This window comes from Eupeodes corollae, chromosome 1 (assembly GCF_945859685.1).
Source record: "Eupeodes corollae chromosome 1, idEupCoro1.1, whole genome shotgun sequence".
Classification (NCBI taxonomy): Eukaryota; Metazoa; Arthropoda; class Insecta; order Diptera; family Syrphidae; genus Eupeodes; species Eupeodes corollae.
The window spans coordinates 260,789,876-260,804,955 of record NC_079147.1 but is presented as its reverse complement, the minus strand read 5'-3'; the positions used below and the strand labels follow the sequence as shown (position 1 = coordinate 260,804,955).

General features: G+C 40.5%; 1 protein-coding gene across 2 annotated transcripts in view; it reads right to left on the bottom strand.

Annotated features, from left to right (window-relative positions):
- Window positions 1-276: 276 nt before the first annotated feature.
- The window catches only part of LOC129942825 (intermembrane lipid transfer protein Vps13D), a 39,323-nt gene continuing 24,519 nt past the window's right edge, over window positions 277-15,080 (bottom strand). For both annotated transcript variants that reach the window (XM_056051907.1, XM_056051908.1), the window contains exons 11-18: window positions 13,335-13,476; window positions 9,690-13,253; window positions 9,412-9,624; window positions 8,462-9,352; window positions 8,081-8,407; window positions 7,473-8,012; window positions 6,296-7,405; window positions 277-1,182 (exon numbers count right to left, since the gene is read on the bottom strand). In XM_056051907.1, coding sequence (XP_055907882.1) covers window positions 1,108-1,182; window positions 6,296-7,405; window positions 7,473-8,012; window positions 8,081-8,407; window positions 8,462-9,352; window positions 9,412-9,624; window positions 9,690-13,253; window positions 13,335-13,476 — 6,862 coding nt within the window. In that variant the 3' untranslated portion in view covers window positions 277-1,107. The remainder of the gene's footprint in view (window positions 1,183-6,295; window positions 7,406-7,472; window positions 8,013-8,080; window positions 8,408-8,461; window positions 9,353-9,411; window positions 9,625-9,689; window positions 13,254-13,334; window positions 13,477-15,080) is intronic.

Here is a 15,080-nt window from a genome sequence, read left to right as displayed (position 1 = left end):
TGTTATCTCACGTAATGGCGATGTCAATTGGCCTCCAAGATCATGTGATTTGACACAGTTGGACTTCTGTCTTTGGGGTTATTTAAAAGAAAAGGTGCACGTCGATAAGCCAGCAACAATTAAAGATCCAAGGGATAAGATAATAAAAAGAAATTACAATAATTTGTGTTTCATTCACCCTTTAAAATTGGTGATAAATTTAACAAAATATTAAAAGATAAATACTTTTCCAGTGTCTGTCTTGAAAAAGGTGATTAATAAAAGTAAAAATTGTGGTTTAAAAGTTTTATTGCTGCGTTAGTACATTTTGGGTATAAAGATTTATTTAAATTTTTGTATACAAAAAAGTTAAATTAAATACGAAGATAAATAATGAAAATAAAACAAAAACAAAATTATTAATTTACATTAGTTTTTGGTTCAGTGAATTTTTGTTTGTATCAAATACAGCTTTTAAGGAAATCTAAGAAAAACTAAAAATTTAAACTTATTCTAAATTCTTTGAACAAAAAAAAGTATCATTATTTAAAAAAAAAACATTTGCTTCAATAAAACGAATAATTCTATTTTTATTATATGTATGTGTTTTTTTATATGATTATGATTCTTTTTATTGCTTAAAAAATTATTGTATGTACTTATTATTGTAAGCAATATTATTCTACTTAAATAAAAAAAAACTTAATTGACATACAAATTAAAAACACACATAAAACATTTTTAAATATCGTCGAATTAATAACTTTCGAATAAAACACAGTCTTTGGTTATGAATTTAAGTTCCATTTGCTTCTTCTTTACACAATTAATAATCTTGGCTATTTAGTTAGAAACTAAAATAATATTTTAACTTAATACGATTTTCAATATTACCCATCAATATTGTTTCTTTGTTTTTATTTTTTGATTTAAAATTAGAAGTTTTCGTGTTTTTTTTTAAAGCATAAATTAGTAACAGAAAAAATACAAATATTTTTACAGAGTCTTTTTACAATGTTTTTTTTTTTCATTCTTATTTTGTTTGTTTACATACAAGTATATTGCTTTAAGGCCCACATTTACAAAATATATTTATATGTATATTTATTTTTATAAACAAATGATTATTTAGCTTTCGTTAAGTGATGATTGGTAGCTAAGCGTATGTTCGCGTTCATCGTACACACTTTTCGCGTAGTTTATCTGAAAAGAAAAATGTCAGAATTTTAGTAAAGCGTGTTAAAAGTGTTGAAATTGAGGGCTTATTTTTTTGCTCGTTCTAGGATGGAATATGTCTTTTTTTATAAAAAGCACATTAAAGGAGGTATATTATATTGGTCATTGTATATTGGTTTTGAATTCTCAACCATTACAATGACTAGAAAAGACAAGTATGATTAGGCATTCCACATTCGCGTAGTACAAGTAAGGAAAGAATCTCTGTACTATTAAGTGCAAACGTTGTTGGATTCAAGGGTGAACTGATGGGCATTCTTAGAAGCCCTAGTATTACTATTTAACTGTTTAAGAAGGCGATTGCAACTGGTCGTTAAAATAACGGTAAAAAAGGTTGACCTAAGAAATTTAACGAAATTTAAATGGTGTTGGTGTTGGTACTGTCACCAATCATTTTTAAAGCTATTCTTTAAATACTGCCCAAGAGACTTAAAAAAGCCAAGCTTACGACATTCAATAAAAGTAAGAATTTTATTCAAAATCAGCCAATTTGATACTTTTATTTAGATATTTTATAAGAATCAATTTAAAATTTCACCAAGGCAACAAAGAATTTTGACAATTTGAATCTGAAATTGTTCAACCGAATTGAATTAAGTTGAATCAGCTTACACAGACGGAATGAAAATGATATACAATTTGACTATCAAAAAAATGATAATCAACTATCACCTTAGCCGATTCCACCCCAGCACACTTGAAAAGGATACAAATTTCGTTATTTTACTTGTATAAGTTTTGTTCTAAGCAACTTTTAATTTAATGTAGTTATTGACAACTATATTAAAAACTTAAAACTGTTACTCTAAATAAGTATGTAAATTTGTTTGCGTTTTGAGAAATTGCATAAGTTTGTAATTCAAACTATTTTTAGCTGAACATAAATTTAGCGCTTTTTAGTTTTAATCGGTTGAACAAAAGTGCACTTTTCGTGGTAGTCCAATATTTGTTAATATCAACTTATTAAATAAATCAAAATGTACTTAAATTGTCATGGCAAAAGGACAATGGTGCTGAGAAGATAAACGAAAAATAATTTTGCAGATGAAAGGCAAGGGAAGGACAGTTTCTGACATATCCAAGCTGTTGCAGTGCTCCAAAAAAATGGTTTACAACACGCTTCGGCATTTTGAAGAATTTGGAACCATTCAAAACATCGAGCAATTTCCTCGTAAAAGGAAGTCCACACCAAAAGAAGACAAAGTAATTTATCGTTTGTCAACCAAGAATCCGTTTGGCGGCTACACAGGGTCGGATTGAAGGGGGCAACCGAGGCGTAAGCCCCGTGGCCTCTACAAACGGGGCCCACCACAATAGACTCTTCGGAAAATTTTTGTTTCAAATTCCAACAAGTAAACACTACTAAACAACGATATCCGCACCAGACCGAGAAATGAGAGTTTGAATCCGCTCGATTAAGGAAAGCACAAGACGCTAATCTGTCACCCTAGGAAAAATACAAAGTATCCGCCTTCATCCCAGTAATTTACCAGCTATCCGTTTCTCTTACTGAAAGATTGAATGCCTGTGAAGTTGTACGTTCGACATTTGGATTCCTGAATAACATCGAGATGGATGCTGAAGCAGAGGCATTGGTGAAAGTGTATCCGATTGATTTAGAGCCTAGTGTTGGTAATGAGTTGGTTCAATCATCAACGATTTTTCGGCGAAAAAAACTCGAAAGCTTCCGTTCGTTAACCCTAAAATTTAATTTTAGATAATTCTGTTTTCAACTTATATTTATATGTTTTTGTTCAATACCAAAGGAATCTACTTGGTTTCACAATAAATTATTAATGAAAAACTCGAATGTAAAAAAATTGTTTGCTTTATTTTGAAAATAATTTGGGGCGAGGACCTGAGGATCTCTAAATCTGGCTCTTCGACCAAAGAATATGCAAAACAGTCCTCGTTATACTCCTAAAAAACGGTCAATCATGATGGTGGAAATGTTATGGTCTGGGCTGCATTTTCCTGGCACTGTGTTGGTCCTATAGTGTACAAAAGTATCCTGATTTATGCATGATAATAACCCTAAGAACACATCACAACTTGTGAAGAATTACTTAGAGGTTTATAAAATTAACGTTCTAAAGTGGCCAGCGCAATGAACAAAGCTGAACCTGATCGAAAATTTGTGAATTGATGAAGAAAGCCAAAAAAAAGCCAAAAAATTTGCAATAATTACGGCAGTTCATGCAAGATGTATGGTATGGCATTCCAAGACAACGATGAGTCGCTTTGGTTGAAAATTTGCCTAGAAGAATCAGTGCAGTCATAAAAAACAAAGGATTCCCTACAAATACATAATCTTCCATAATGGTCTTGCATACATTAAAAGTTATCTGTCTAAAATTTAAAATGTGCTAAACAAATGTCCAGATAAAAGAAGTTTTTTAACAAATTTTTCATTGACTTTTTTTAAGGTATAACTTAAACAATGTACTTTTGGGTAAAAACATATTCGTTAAATAAAATAAACTTGCAGCTTTTAGTGCAAAACAACTTTAAAATACATGATTTTTTATATTCTTGTCAACCACTGCATGTATGTATATATAGAGAATATGTAGATATTTCTTTTGACGCAAATGCCATTCAAAGATATAGAAAAGGGACAGCATTTCGGAAGTATAAACGAGCTTATTACATTTTGTCGTTGCAGTTCCACTTCCGAAGAAAAGGAATAAGAAAAGCTAAGAGCACAATTCTTAGCGAAATAATGTATTGGATTAAAAGTTCCAGAAAGGTATTTAGAAATAGACTGTCGGGGAGAAAACGAAGCCCAGAAGTGAATCCGCCCAAAATAGCTTGTTTGGAACGGTTCGAAATAGAGTATGTCTAATCCAACGAAGAAAGTATTTGGATGTCCTACTATATCAAATATTTTTGAAATACTAATTGCAATAATCTTACTTTTTCCAAAATGATGTAAAGATTTGTTCTACCTTAGTTGCGAAGCATCAACAATCTTCGGACACGGACGGATTCACTGTTGACAATCCAAGCAAACGAAATAAGGACAAATCATCTTAGGAGATTTTAACGTCAAGCTAGGAAGAGAAGACATCTTTGGTTTCACAATCGGGAGATACAGCCTGCACGACACCACCTCCGACAACGGATTAAGACTGATCGACTTCGCTGCGGGGCGAGACGTTCTGGTAGCTAGTATCCGAACTTTCTGAGGGGCCAACATTGACTCGGACGACTACCTCGTTGTAGCCAAGGTACGGCTACGGATATCTCGGTCAAAGCCAAAACAAGGAAGTATTGCGAGAAGTTTTTAGACGGCTACAATCGCAAGAGACTGCCATGTCCTTTTCCGATCAAGTCTCTAGTAACCTATTAAGGAATCATTTGCTGCCTGCAATAAGCATTAAAAACCAGTGGCAACATTGTCTTGCAGCCATCAGAGATGCCGCCTCTGAAGTGATAGGTTTCACACGGCCACAACAGCGAAACGCCTGGTTTGACTCATCTGCAAAATATGGTCGGAAGAAAGCATGCCCGCTGAGAGGAATCTCAGCATAGTTTTCCCAATACATAAAAAAGGAGACCCTCTAAATTGCGCTAACTACAGAGGCACCAGTCTCCTTAACATTGCATATAAGATCCTCTCTGCCGTAACGTCTGAAGCCGTTCGTCAACAACCTGATTGGTCCTTATCAGTGTGGCTTCCGACCAGGAAAGTCAACTATCGATCAAAAAAATCCAGGATCTTGAACTCGATACCCACCGCGTATGATACCAGCCGCGTATGACAGCATCCATAGGGAAGAGCTCTACAGAGCAATGTCCAGTTTTGACATTCCTGTCAAACTTATCCGTTTGTGCAGAATGACGATGGAGAATGCACGCTGCTCTATCAAGGTCGGAAAAGATCTTACCGATGCATTTGATGTCAAAAACGGTTTTAGACAAGGCGATGCACTGTCATGCGATTTCTTTAACGTCGATCTGGAAAGAATTGTGCAAAACTCAACCGTCAGCACTAGAGTCACAATCTTCCAAAGGTCCATCCAATTACTCGGATACGCAGATGATATTGACATAATTGGAAGATCAAAGCGTGATGTCAGTGAGCGTTTTTGAGCATTGCGACGGAAGCGAAAAAGATGGGTTTAGTGGTCAATAAGGGCAAGACCAAGCATATGCTGTCATCAAATCGCTGCTTCTTTGGACTTAGAAGGAAATTGAGAAATAAAATCTTCTCTCGAACATCTAAAATCACCATCTATAAGACACTCATCATCCCGGGTCTCATTTATGGTGCTGAGGCCTAGACCCTGTCAGAGAAAGATGTGAACGTCTTAGGACACTTCGAGAGAAAAAATTTTTGGATGTTTTTGGGTCCCGTACGCATAGATGGCGAATGGAGGAGAAGATATAACGACGAACTGTACGGGCTGTACAGCGACGCTGAATGGACATCAACGGTCCAGCCAGAACGTCTACGAATCCAGTCCCGAGGGATGGCGCAGAAGTGGAAGACCGCGACTCAGGTTTCGCACGCAGGTGGGTGAAGACCTCAACTAACTTGGCGTGCGAAAATGGCGACGCATGTTGGTTGAGGCCCAGGTCCGCCCGGACTGTAGCGCCACCTTAAGTAAGTAAGTAAGTTACAGTTTTTCCAGTTTCCCTCAGTTTGGTTTGCTCTAAAACACCGAAAGCTCACCTCTTTTTCCTAGCTAACCTCTTTGCAGCTAAATCGAACCATGACTTAACTCTTCTAATTGGAACAACATTCCCTAAAGAATAAAATTTTTGATCATATTGTACTTCAGTGACAATTATTATAAATTACGATATCGAGGAAACACGGTCCCAGTTTTGATTTGGTGGTTTGATACGAGTGATCCGCAAAAATCTCAGGAAAAGCCAAGAAGAATTGTGAACATTGGAATCACCGTTATAACGATTGAAGTTTAAGTTTGAACTCCTAATATTTTCTACTACGTTTGTTAAGCTGAAATATGTCCTATGGAAATATGATCCGGTTTTCTTAAGAAACTTTAACGTAAATGAAAATACCGACGGTTGCTCTGATAATTTTGAAAAAAAAAATTATTCAACTTACACATCTTGCTGCCTTTTCAGCCATTTCCTCGGATTGACAACGAACCCTTGGCCTTCCAATCTGTCCTAGATTCTTTGATATTTCTATGTAGTAATGCGGCTTAGCTTTGGAATTGTGCGAACTTTGTGCTGTCACTGGATGACACGATAGCACCTCATCCAAATGACACTCCAACATCACAGTAGGTTCTTCCTCATTGCGAGAGAACAGTCGTAAATATTCCGTCGACACTAGTAATCTCAATTTAGCGTCTCTATCGTTGCATAAGTCTTGTTCATACGACATTAATTGTTCGGAGAAATTCCTCCGATTTATTAGATACAAATACTGTTGACCTTTGGCTTGTCGATATGAGTACGGTGGAAGGAGGCCACCTGGTGCTCCGGTCACACATCTTGGTGGGCGTTTTCTCTCAGGCAGTACACGATGAGCACTCTTGCTGGTTTCTCTTACAGCCGAAGCTGTTTCTGAGGCCAAATCCAAAACACCTATAATGGGCTTTGTAACAGTGCCAACAATTCCCTTGCCCAAACCACTTATGAAACCTTGAAATCCGTCGTTCTGGGCTCCCTCGTACGTGTGACGAACAATACTCGTAACACCACCCAGCAGTCCGAAACCCAAACCCTTCAGACCCGCAGCTAAATGCTCTCCAGATGTGTTGGAACCAGTTGGGACCTCGAGTATTCTCTGACGGGTTTCGGTGTCTTGTTCGTTGAGCACTACACGTCCCAATCCATCGGATATCGTCTCGGTGAGTTTTGCAGTGGAATTTGAAATTCCATGAGTCACGTTCTTTACCAAACTCTTCACAGAACCCTCAAAAATAAGTCCCGAAACACCTTCGGACAGGTCATTTGCAAAACCCAGAGGATTGCCGAGGAAATCCACGCATCCCAGAATGTATGCAGCATGCCATTTAATCTGGTTCTTGTAGTGTGACTTTATGGCCCTCATGTACATTTCCAGCGTCTCGAAATGGTGTCTATCGGTGAAGTAGTCGAATTCTATGAGAGCATCCTCGAACTTGATCATGGTCAAGCCGAGTTTCCTCTTCATCTCGCTCAATTGTGGAGACAGTTTTGATGCTGTAATCACACTTAATCGTATCTGCGGGAGGAATTCAATTTAAAAACAAAATTTGATAGATGTGATGACAATTGTTTAGAAAACTTACGTGAGTCGAATGAATTTGTAAATTTTCAAAATAGTATCGTTTAGCATTTGAGGCCAGAATTCTCTTCTCGACTTGTTGTGCTTCATATTCGGATTCATCAGCCAAACTCGTCGCCGAATGATGTGACGAGCCCAGACCCAGGAACATAGCCATCTTTAGAATCAACCGCTCCTCCAGATAAACTACACACGGTCTCAAGTCAAATTTCAAGTATTCCACAATCACAGCGTTTTTATTTGGACTCGAGAGAACCCTAGCATTAAAAGTCAACGCATTTGGGTTCCCACTTTCGATGGCCATCGATGGGGCAGGTGACGACGAACTTATATTCGGTTTGATAGTATACAATAGAATGGGACATGGAGTGTCTAGCAGTTGATTATCAATTTGCAGCGTATTCACTCCAAAGTCAATTGAACGAACTGATGGCGTGGCTAGAGCTTCGATTGTGATGTTTTGTAGAGTGATGTAAGTCAGTTCCTCGCATGGTTGTCGTGATATCACAGATATTCCTATACCCTTCTCCAGATCAACTTTTACCTACAAAGGAACATATTTTGTTGATTCCAATGGAATTGTGGAATAAATAAATGTCTTTTAAAACTTACACTCAATTCGTCAACGAAATGTGATTTTTGATCCTTCTCCCGGAAGCCACGATTCGATTTGATTTTCACAGCCGACGCATGCTTCCATTGCGGATCTGGTGTCAGAGAGTTTGAGAGGGGATTTTTTACATCTACTATTTGTATTGTCTTTATTGGTCCATCCATGCGAATTTTTACATCTAGCTGACCAGAACCTGGTCGTAGCTTCTGTCTTTCTATGTTCTGTTCAATAGGAACCAGCACATCACTAAGAGTTCGTGTTTCGGACTCGATTCGTCCCAGAACAGCATCGGATCCAGGCCGAAGACCAAAAACTCCATTACGGGCCTGTAAAAAGGACAAAATAGACAAATTGTTACAGAATCAACTAAAAGATCTCACCTGGACACACATATTTGCATGGCACATCAGTCTTCCATTTTCAAATTTCCACGTTTGTGTCGTTTGTCGTTGGGTGTTAGGGGCTCTTACACAGAGATTAGTGTAGTCATTTGGATTCGGAGCCTTCTCTAAGTCCAGTACCATCCGAGTCACCGAGTATGCTGACGATCGGCCAGGTTCACTCGGTGGGGACGAGCCCTCATGCTCCAATTGCCCTAGCTTATTCATTAGCCACAGTTGAGATCGATCTCCGGCGTGTTTTCGCATCAGGATCACCTTAGAATTCTTCACACCCAGCACCAGATGCTGGCTCTCTATGTCGAACTCCGAGGATAAGTAAAGATGCTCGGACACCGATGGCGTTTGAAAGGTTCCTTTGAAGGCGAGGTATATGAAATTCGAATAAGTCAATCCCTCGGAACAGCTTAAATTTCGAAGAGGTATTTCAATAGAATTGCCCCCAGGAGCTTCAATTTGTAGCAATTGATGTCCAATAGGATCATCAAGGGCATAAGACAGAGAGGAACTCGGACGAACTGTGGTTCTCCATTCAGGCTTGCAGCCATATTGAAAGAATTTGATGGGAACCTCTGAGAAATTATCCAATCGAATTGGTGGCGGGAGAGCATGAGCATCGCCGAAGAGCAGGAAATACGTGGAACCCTGCAGAATGACCTCGAGACGTAGAAATCGCATGTCCCCCATGTCGTTGCGGATGTTTATGTAGAGAGATTGTGCTTCGTTGATGGGAATACCACTCGACCAGTGACAACAATCGACATCAGCCATACGCACACAGAGCAGTGGCTCTTGGTCGGATCGTGGCCAATGGAAGGGGAAATGACAGCCTGGAACTGCATCGATGTAAGTACTTCGTGATTCCAAATCAACCTTAAGAACACAAAGAGTCTGTGAGGAAAAACTCTAGAAGTTTCAAGGGATCTACTTACGGGCTTAGTAACATGACATTTCTGAGCAAACTGTAGTTTTCTACTGCTTCGGTTGTAAAGCTGGAACCTAGGAGAAAACGTCACTACACTTGTTCTCGAGTAGCGTCCACGGCCTCGGCGAACCTCCACACCGATGGCAAAGCTATCGTTGGAATTGGCTGCCTTCAGCTGGCGATAGATGATCTCCTTGTGAAGACTGAAACTCTGGCACCACTAGAAAACAAAAACCTCTTTTAAAAAAGACCTTTACTTCAAAAGTAGACTCTTGTAGCGCTTACTTGATTATTAATGCCATAACGCTCGCCCAGACGAATCTCCAGAGACGGTGATGCTTCAGGATCTGAGAAAGAAAACATGAGTGGAGTCACTACGCGAGCCATTTCGTGTTCTTCAAACTGTCCCGAAGCTGGCTGGGACACACCTTCTTGTCGAAACACCAGCGGTAGACCAGTGCGATTCACCAGCCAGAAAGGTGCACTTATAAATATTTCCATTCCATTCCCCTTGATCGCTTGAATCGACGCCCTCAAATGTAGATCTCGATTATTTATATCGAGGAGTTTCAATTTCGGCTCGACTACCCCCGTGTGACCAACTGGTATCTTTAGCTGCCCAGATACTTTGTAATTGTCTAAAGTGATGCTCAAACTGATGGCTTCCTCCAGACTAACTTCGTAGATATTTGCGGTGGTCGATGATGTTATCCTACCCTGAGTGTGACTGGTGGTTTTGTCCTGCACCTGGCCGGAGATCTTATACAACAAATCACAGCAGAGGAGGTTGGTGATTCTAAGGGGAGGAATTAGCATGATCGTGTGGCCTGGAACGCCATCCCGATGAGGATATCCGTCCCGTTTAATTGTGGTCACGACATTGTATACCTTATCCCGATTGGCCCGACAAATTCGAGGCTCCTGAATGATATCCTCGATGCACTTCGACCACGAGATTCCCTCATCACACAAACCAAAGTGTCTGTTGCCATTCCTTGACGTGGTTAGTGTTTGTTGGAAGAAGTACTCATTTAACTGGTGATTCAAGTTTGAGTCCCTTGGAGCGTCCTTGACCCGCTCCAACGCGTTACCATTCCTTTCATCATCTGGAGTCAGTTCGAACATCGGCATAAAGAAGAGATCCGAACGTACCCGACTGAGCGGCACACTGAAACATTTACTTGGTTCCACTACCGCCGTCTCCTGGTCCAGTTTAAGGAGGATCTTGTTGTCCAGTCGATTGATCAATCGCAAAGCCGACCTAACAGTTATGAGTTTTTGAGCTGAACCAACAAGTGATACATCGAATACAATGCGGGCTTTCTCCGAGGGTGAATCATCTTGGAGAGCGTGCCGGAAGAATATGCCCACTCGGTCAATGGACACCGGTCCAACCTGAGCCCAACCCTTGACCTGGACTAGGATTTGATGTAAATTCAATTTGTGCGAGTCCAAATGCCGCAACTTAGTTTGTGGACCAAAACCAAAGGGAACAGTTTCATACGGCTGCACCTGGATCCATTCACTGATCATATTGTGGCTGGTGACCTCAGTTCGGGTGATCCCTCCCGGTTGAGTTAGGAGAATCTTAAATGACAACACCTGTCCGGTGTCATTTTTGAGTGAGAATGGCACGAATGGCGCCCGACGTCGATAGTTTATGGGGCAATCGTTGGCACTGGTGGTTGAGGTTGCAATAGCATTGTTGGTGCCCTCATAATAGTCCTGTGTCCAGTTGTTTCTCACAAGCTGCCACAGCTCGATAAGAGTTGTTGTGATGTTCACTTTTAACATTTGCTTGGACATAATAGAGAGGTTGAGGAGGTTGCTCTCATTGCTCGTCTGTCCAGTGCTGTAGTTCCAATTCGCTGTGCATTCCCATGGCTCAATCACCGGCTCCCAACCACTCAAGTGACGATTGTAGTAGTCACTGGCTATCACAGCCTCCAACTGGCCACTGCAGAACACCGGAATTCTCAGGGGATTATACTGGCTTGTCAACGATGCCAGTCTTTCATTCAGCAACTGGTTGAATTTAAGCTGTGACAGAGAGAGTTCCAACAAAGGAACATCAGCGTCCATGCAATCATCAATGACGCACACCGAAATGCACTGAGCATTTACCACCACCGAATGAACTTCCATAGTCGGCTGTCGTGTGGCTCTCTGTTGGGTCAACCATAGAGCCGCCTCGTTAAGCTGATTCTTGCACATTTCTAAAGCCCTAATGCAATCGGCCCGCTTGAATCCCATGGCCATGAGAGGAGCTATCAACTCGGCATCTGGCAGACTGTAAACCGATTCCCGATGGAGTGCTGTGCGTTTCTTTTGTGCGGTTCGAGTTTGCTTTGGCAGGGACTCTATCATTCGAATAAACATCTTTACATCGTGATACGACAACCGGATGCACAATTGCTTCTGGATCTGGATATCGATGGTGTTCTCTCTCAAATCCAAATTAACGGTAATTGGATCGATGATCGACAGAGCGGTTTCATTCTCAAAGCCCAACATGCACGAGAACACTTCCAGATGATTCAGATTCACCGAAATAGGTCGAATGAGATCCATGGGTTTGAACGAGAACACCGTTGTGCTCTTGAGGATGATCGCATTGGTGTCGTATTGGTCTGTCTTCTCCACGAAAACCAACTCCGAATCGGTGATGTTAAGAATCACTTCCATGGGAATTTTATCTGTTTCGTCCAACGTGCTTGAGCTCATGGAGGCTCCAGTGTTTTTCATTCGCATAATCGCCCCCGATGGAGGATCTGCATCTTGACTGAGGTAGTCCTGAAGATTCTCGATCCAATCGAGGATTGCCATCACTCTCATATTGTTCAGCAGAATCGTAAACTTCGAATGGTCCTTCCTCTGACGACTGTGCACTTCTGCCTGCACGATATTCGACCCCACTTCCGCCCGAATCGGCTGCAAGATGTTGGTGAAAACATTCTTCGGTGCTTCCCGACTGCTTCGCTGAAAGCGAGAGTCGGTGATTAGAATTTCCTGCGACACCAAGTCGATGTCTTGAGATGCATCGCTGTACGAGTCAATTTTCAGCCAAGATTTGATGAAGTTTATGCAAGCCAGAGGCTGATCCTCATGCTGACGGTCGTCGGATCGAGAATTCAACAGAACCGAGACATCTTCTAGATCAAGATTTATCGACAGATTATTCCAGACAATCTTATCAGGTATTGTTAGTTGTTGGACTTGTTCCATTGACGTGATATTCATTCGACTTTCGGCCAAACTAAACGAATAATTATTATAGATGTCGTCGATATTCTCCCCCAAATTATACGCCAAAAATCCCCTCACAAGTTTGTACTGCTGTAAATTTAGAACCCCACTCAAACGTGATAAAGTTCCCTGCACACTGACATCGGGACAATTGTGACTACTCCCCGAATCCATATTCCTCTCGACTTGCAACTTCAAATGGCACTTCTCCTTGAATATACTATTTCCAGTTTTCAATGCCCAAAAACTTCCCATATCCAAACAGATATCAGCATCGTTCTCGTTGCGTTGGAGTTCTTGAGACTTGGACACTCGATCGCCGGTGAAAAGGTTCGTATTGACAAGATGGATTTGCATAACATCAAGAATCTCATCCATCAAAGCTTGGTCCGATTTTTTACTTATCACATGACTTTCACTCGCCAAATGGAAACTATTCGAGAGAGTGAATTCTCCCAGATCGGCGACAATCATGCGATTGCTTTCAAAGCTGAGGGGTAGGAGGACAATGGGTGAACCAGCACTGATTTCAAGCCCAAGCTGGGTTGGACGCTGTTGGGCATTCGGGGCTCGATCGGAAAGTTTGATTTTTTTCATAACAGGCTGCAAATGAACAAAAGAAAAAGAACAAGATACAAAGATTATTTCCAGAAATCGTGTTTATCGTCGAGAGAGATAACTTACTGTTTGAAGCTGCAGGAATTCCTTAATAAAAGCCTGGATTTCCATAACAAATCGCTTCGTATGAACATATCGTACTGAGGACATTTGAATCTTTAATGTGGCGTCTTTCGACAAAGATCGTTGATCTCCTTTTTCATCTTGCCTAAAAAAAAAACAAAGAAATAAATAAAAATGAATACCCTGTTAAAACGTTTTCACTCGACCCTCTAAAAGGAATACAAAACGACCAGCTCATCACTGAGCCTGATTGATTGGTTTGATATCAAATATCGCCAAGCAGTCCTAATGAACACCACACTCATAATAATACTTCAAATATTTTTCAATGGAAAACGTTTTGGGTAGTCAAGCGTTTACTATTCGTCATATACCAACTTTTAAGCATAGTGACCCGAGCATGTTTCCGAAAATTAACATGATCTTTAGGAGGAATGATCAAAACGACCTTCCTTGTCTTAAGCTTCAGAGGACGACAGAGAACAGAAACGTACTTCTGACAGATGGAATAGATCCAGGAGATGCCGTCTTGGACGATGACTTCTTTGTTGTCGAATATTCGCAGGAGAAAGCAGAGGCTGTGGGGGCTGCTTTCGAGCAAGTGTACAAGATGAATCCTAGCATTCGCCCTAATCACAACCTGGAGAATAGAGCCCTGCAGTACCACTTCTACCTGCGTAACGACATAACGCAGTGGCGATCCGAGAACCTCGGTTTTACCAGGTTCAATGACGAAAACTTGGCAAATGCAATCATCGCCGGGCAAAACGGGACTAATACCGTATTAGTCACGAAGATAGAGCTCCAGCATATCTTCAATTAATTAAAGAAAAAGAAGTCAGCAGGTGTCGATGGTATATCCAACAATGTACTACGACAATGTTGGATATACCGTCTTACTCAGGAAGCTGTGGACATTTATACCACTCTGTTTAAAAACGTTCTGAATAATGCATATTATCCAGTGGACTGAGACTGAGGTGGAAAATATGTTCGGCGGGACATGACACTATTCATGCTGCGTCTAAGCTTGTTTCTGATATCCAGTGGAACAAATCTAAGAGACAATGTACGGGTGCTTGTCTGGTTGACTTGGAGAAGGCCTTCGACACCGTATGGTTAGAGGGTCTGTATCTTAATTTAACAGACTTGGTATAAGTAAACCACTGTTGTATATGCTTTATGACATGCTTAATGGTAGAAGGTTTATTGTCAAAATTGGCAATGTAACATCACCAAAATCTTTGATATTAAAAATGATCTTCAACAGGGAGCGGGTTACTCGCCGATCTTATTCTACATTTACATCAGTGATCTGATAAAAGCAACTCTGACGCCGACGACCTAATTGCGTACAGAACGCCCCCAAAAATTGAGGTTATCATAAAACGACCTAATTCCGTACAGAACACCCCCAAAAATTGAGGTTATTATAACACTTTTGCAGGGTGACTTCGACAAGATTCAGCAATATTGCGATGACTGGAAGTTGAAAATCAACATTCAGAAATGCGAAACTATTCTGTTCAGGATTTCGCTGTATGGAGCCTCAAGGGATACGAGAAAGAACTGGAAAAATCTAGTGATCGTTGGATCAAATCGACAGCCACTGGCGAATAAAAGTGTAGTAAAGTACCTGGTTGGATCAGTACTTGTATTTCGACAGACATATGAGTGCTGCTCTGGCTAAAGCTAGGGGAGCCTTTGCGCTGACAAAACGGTTGTTTTTTAGCACTCGTCTTGACAGCA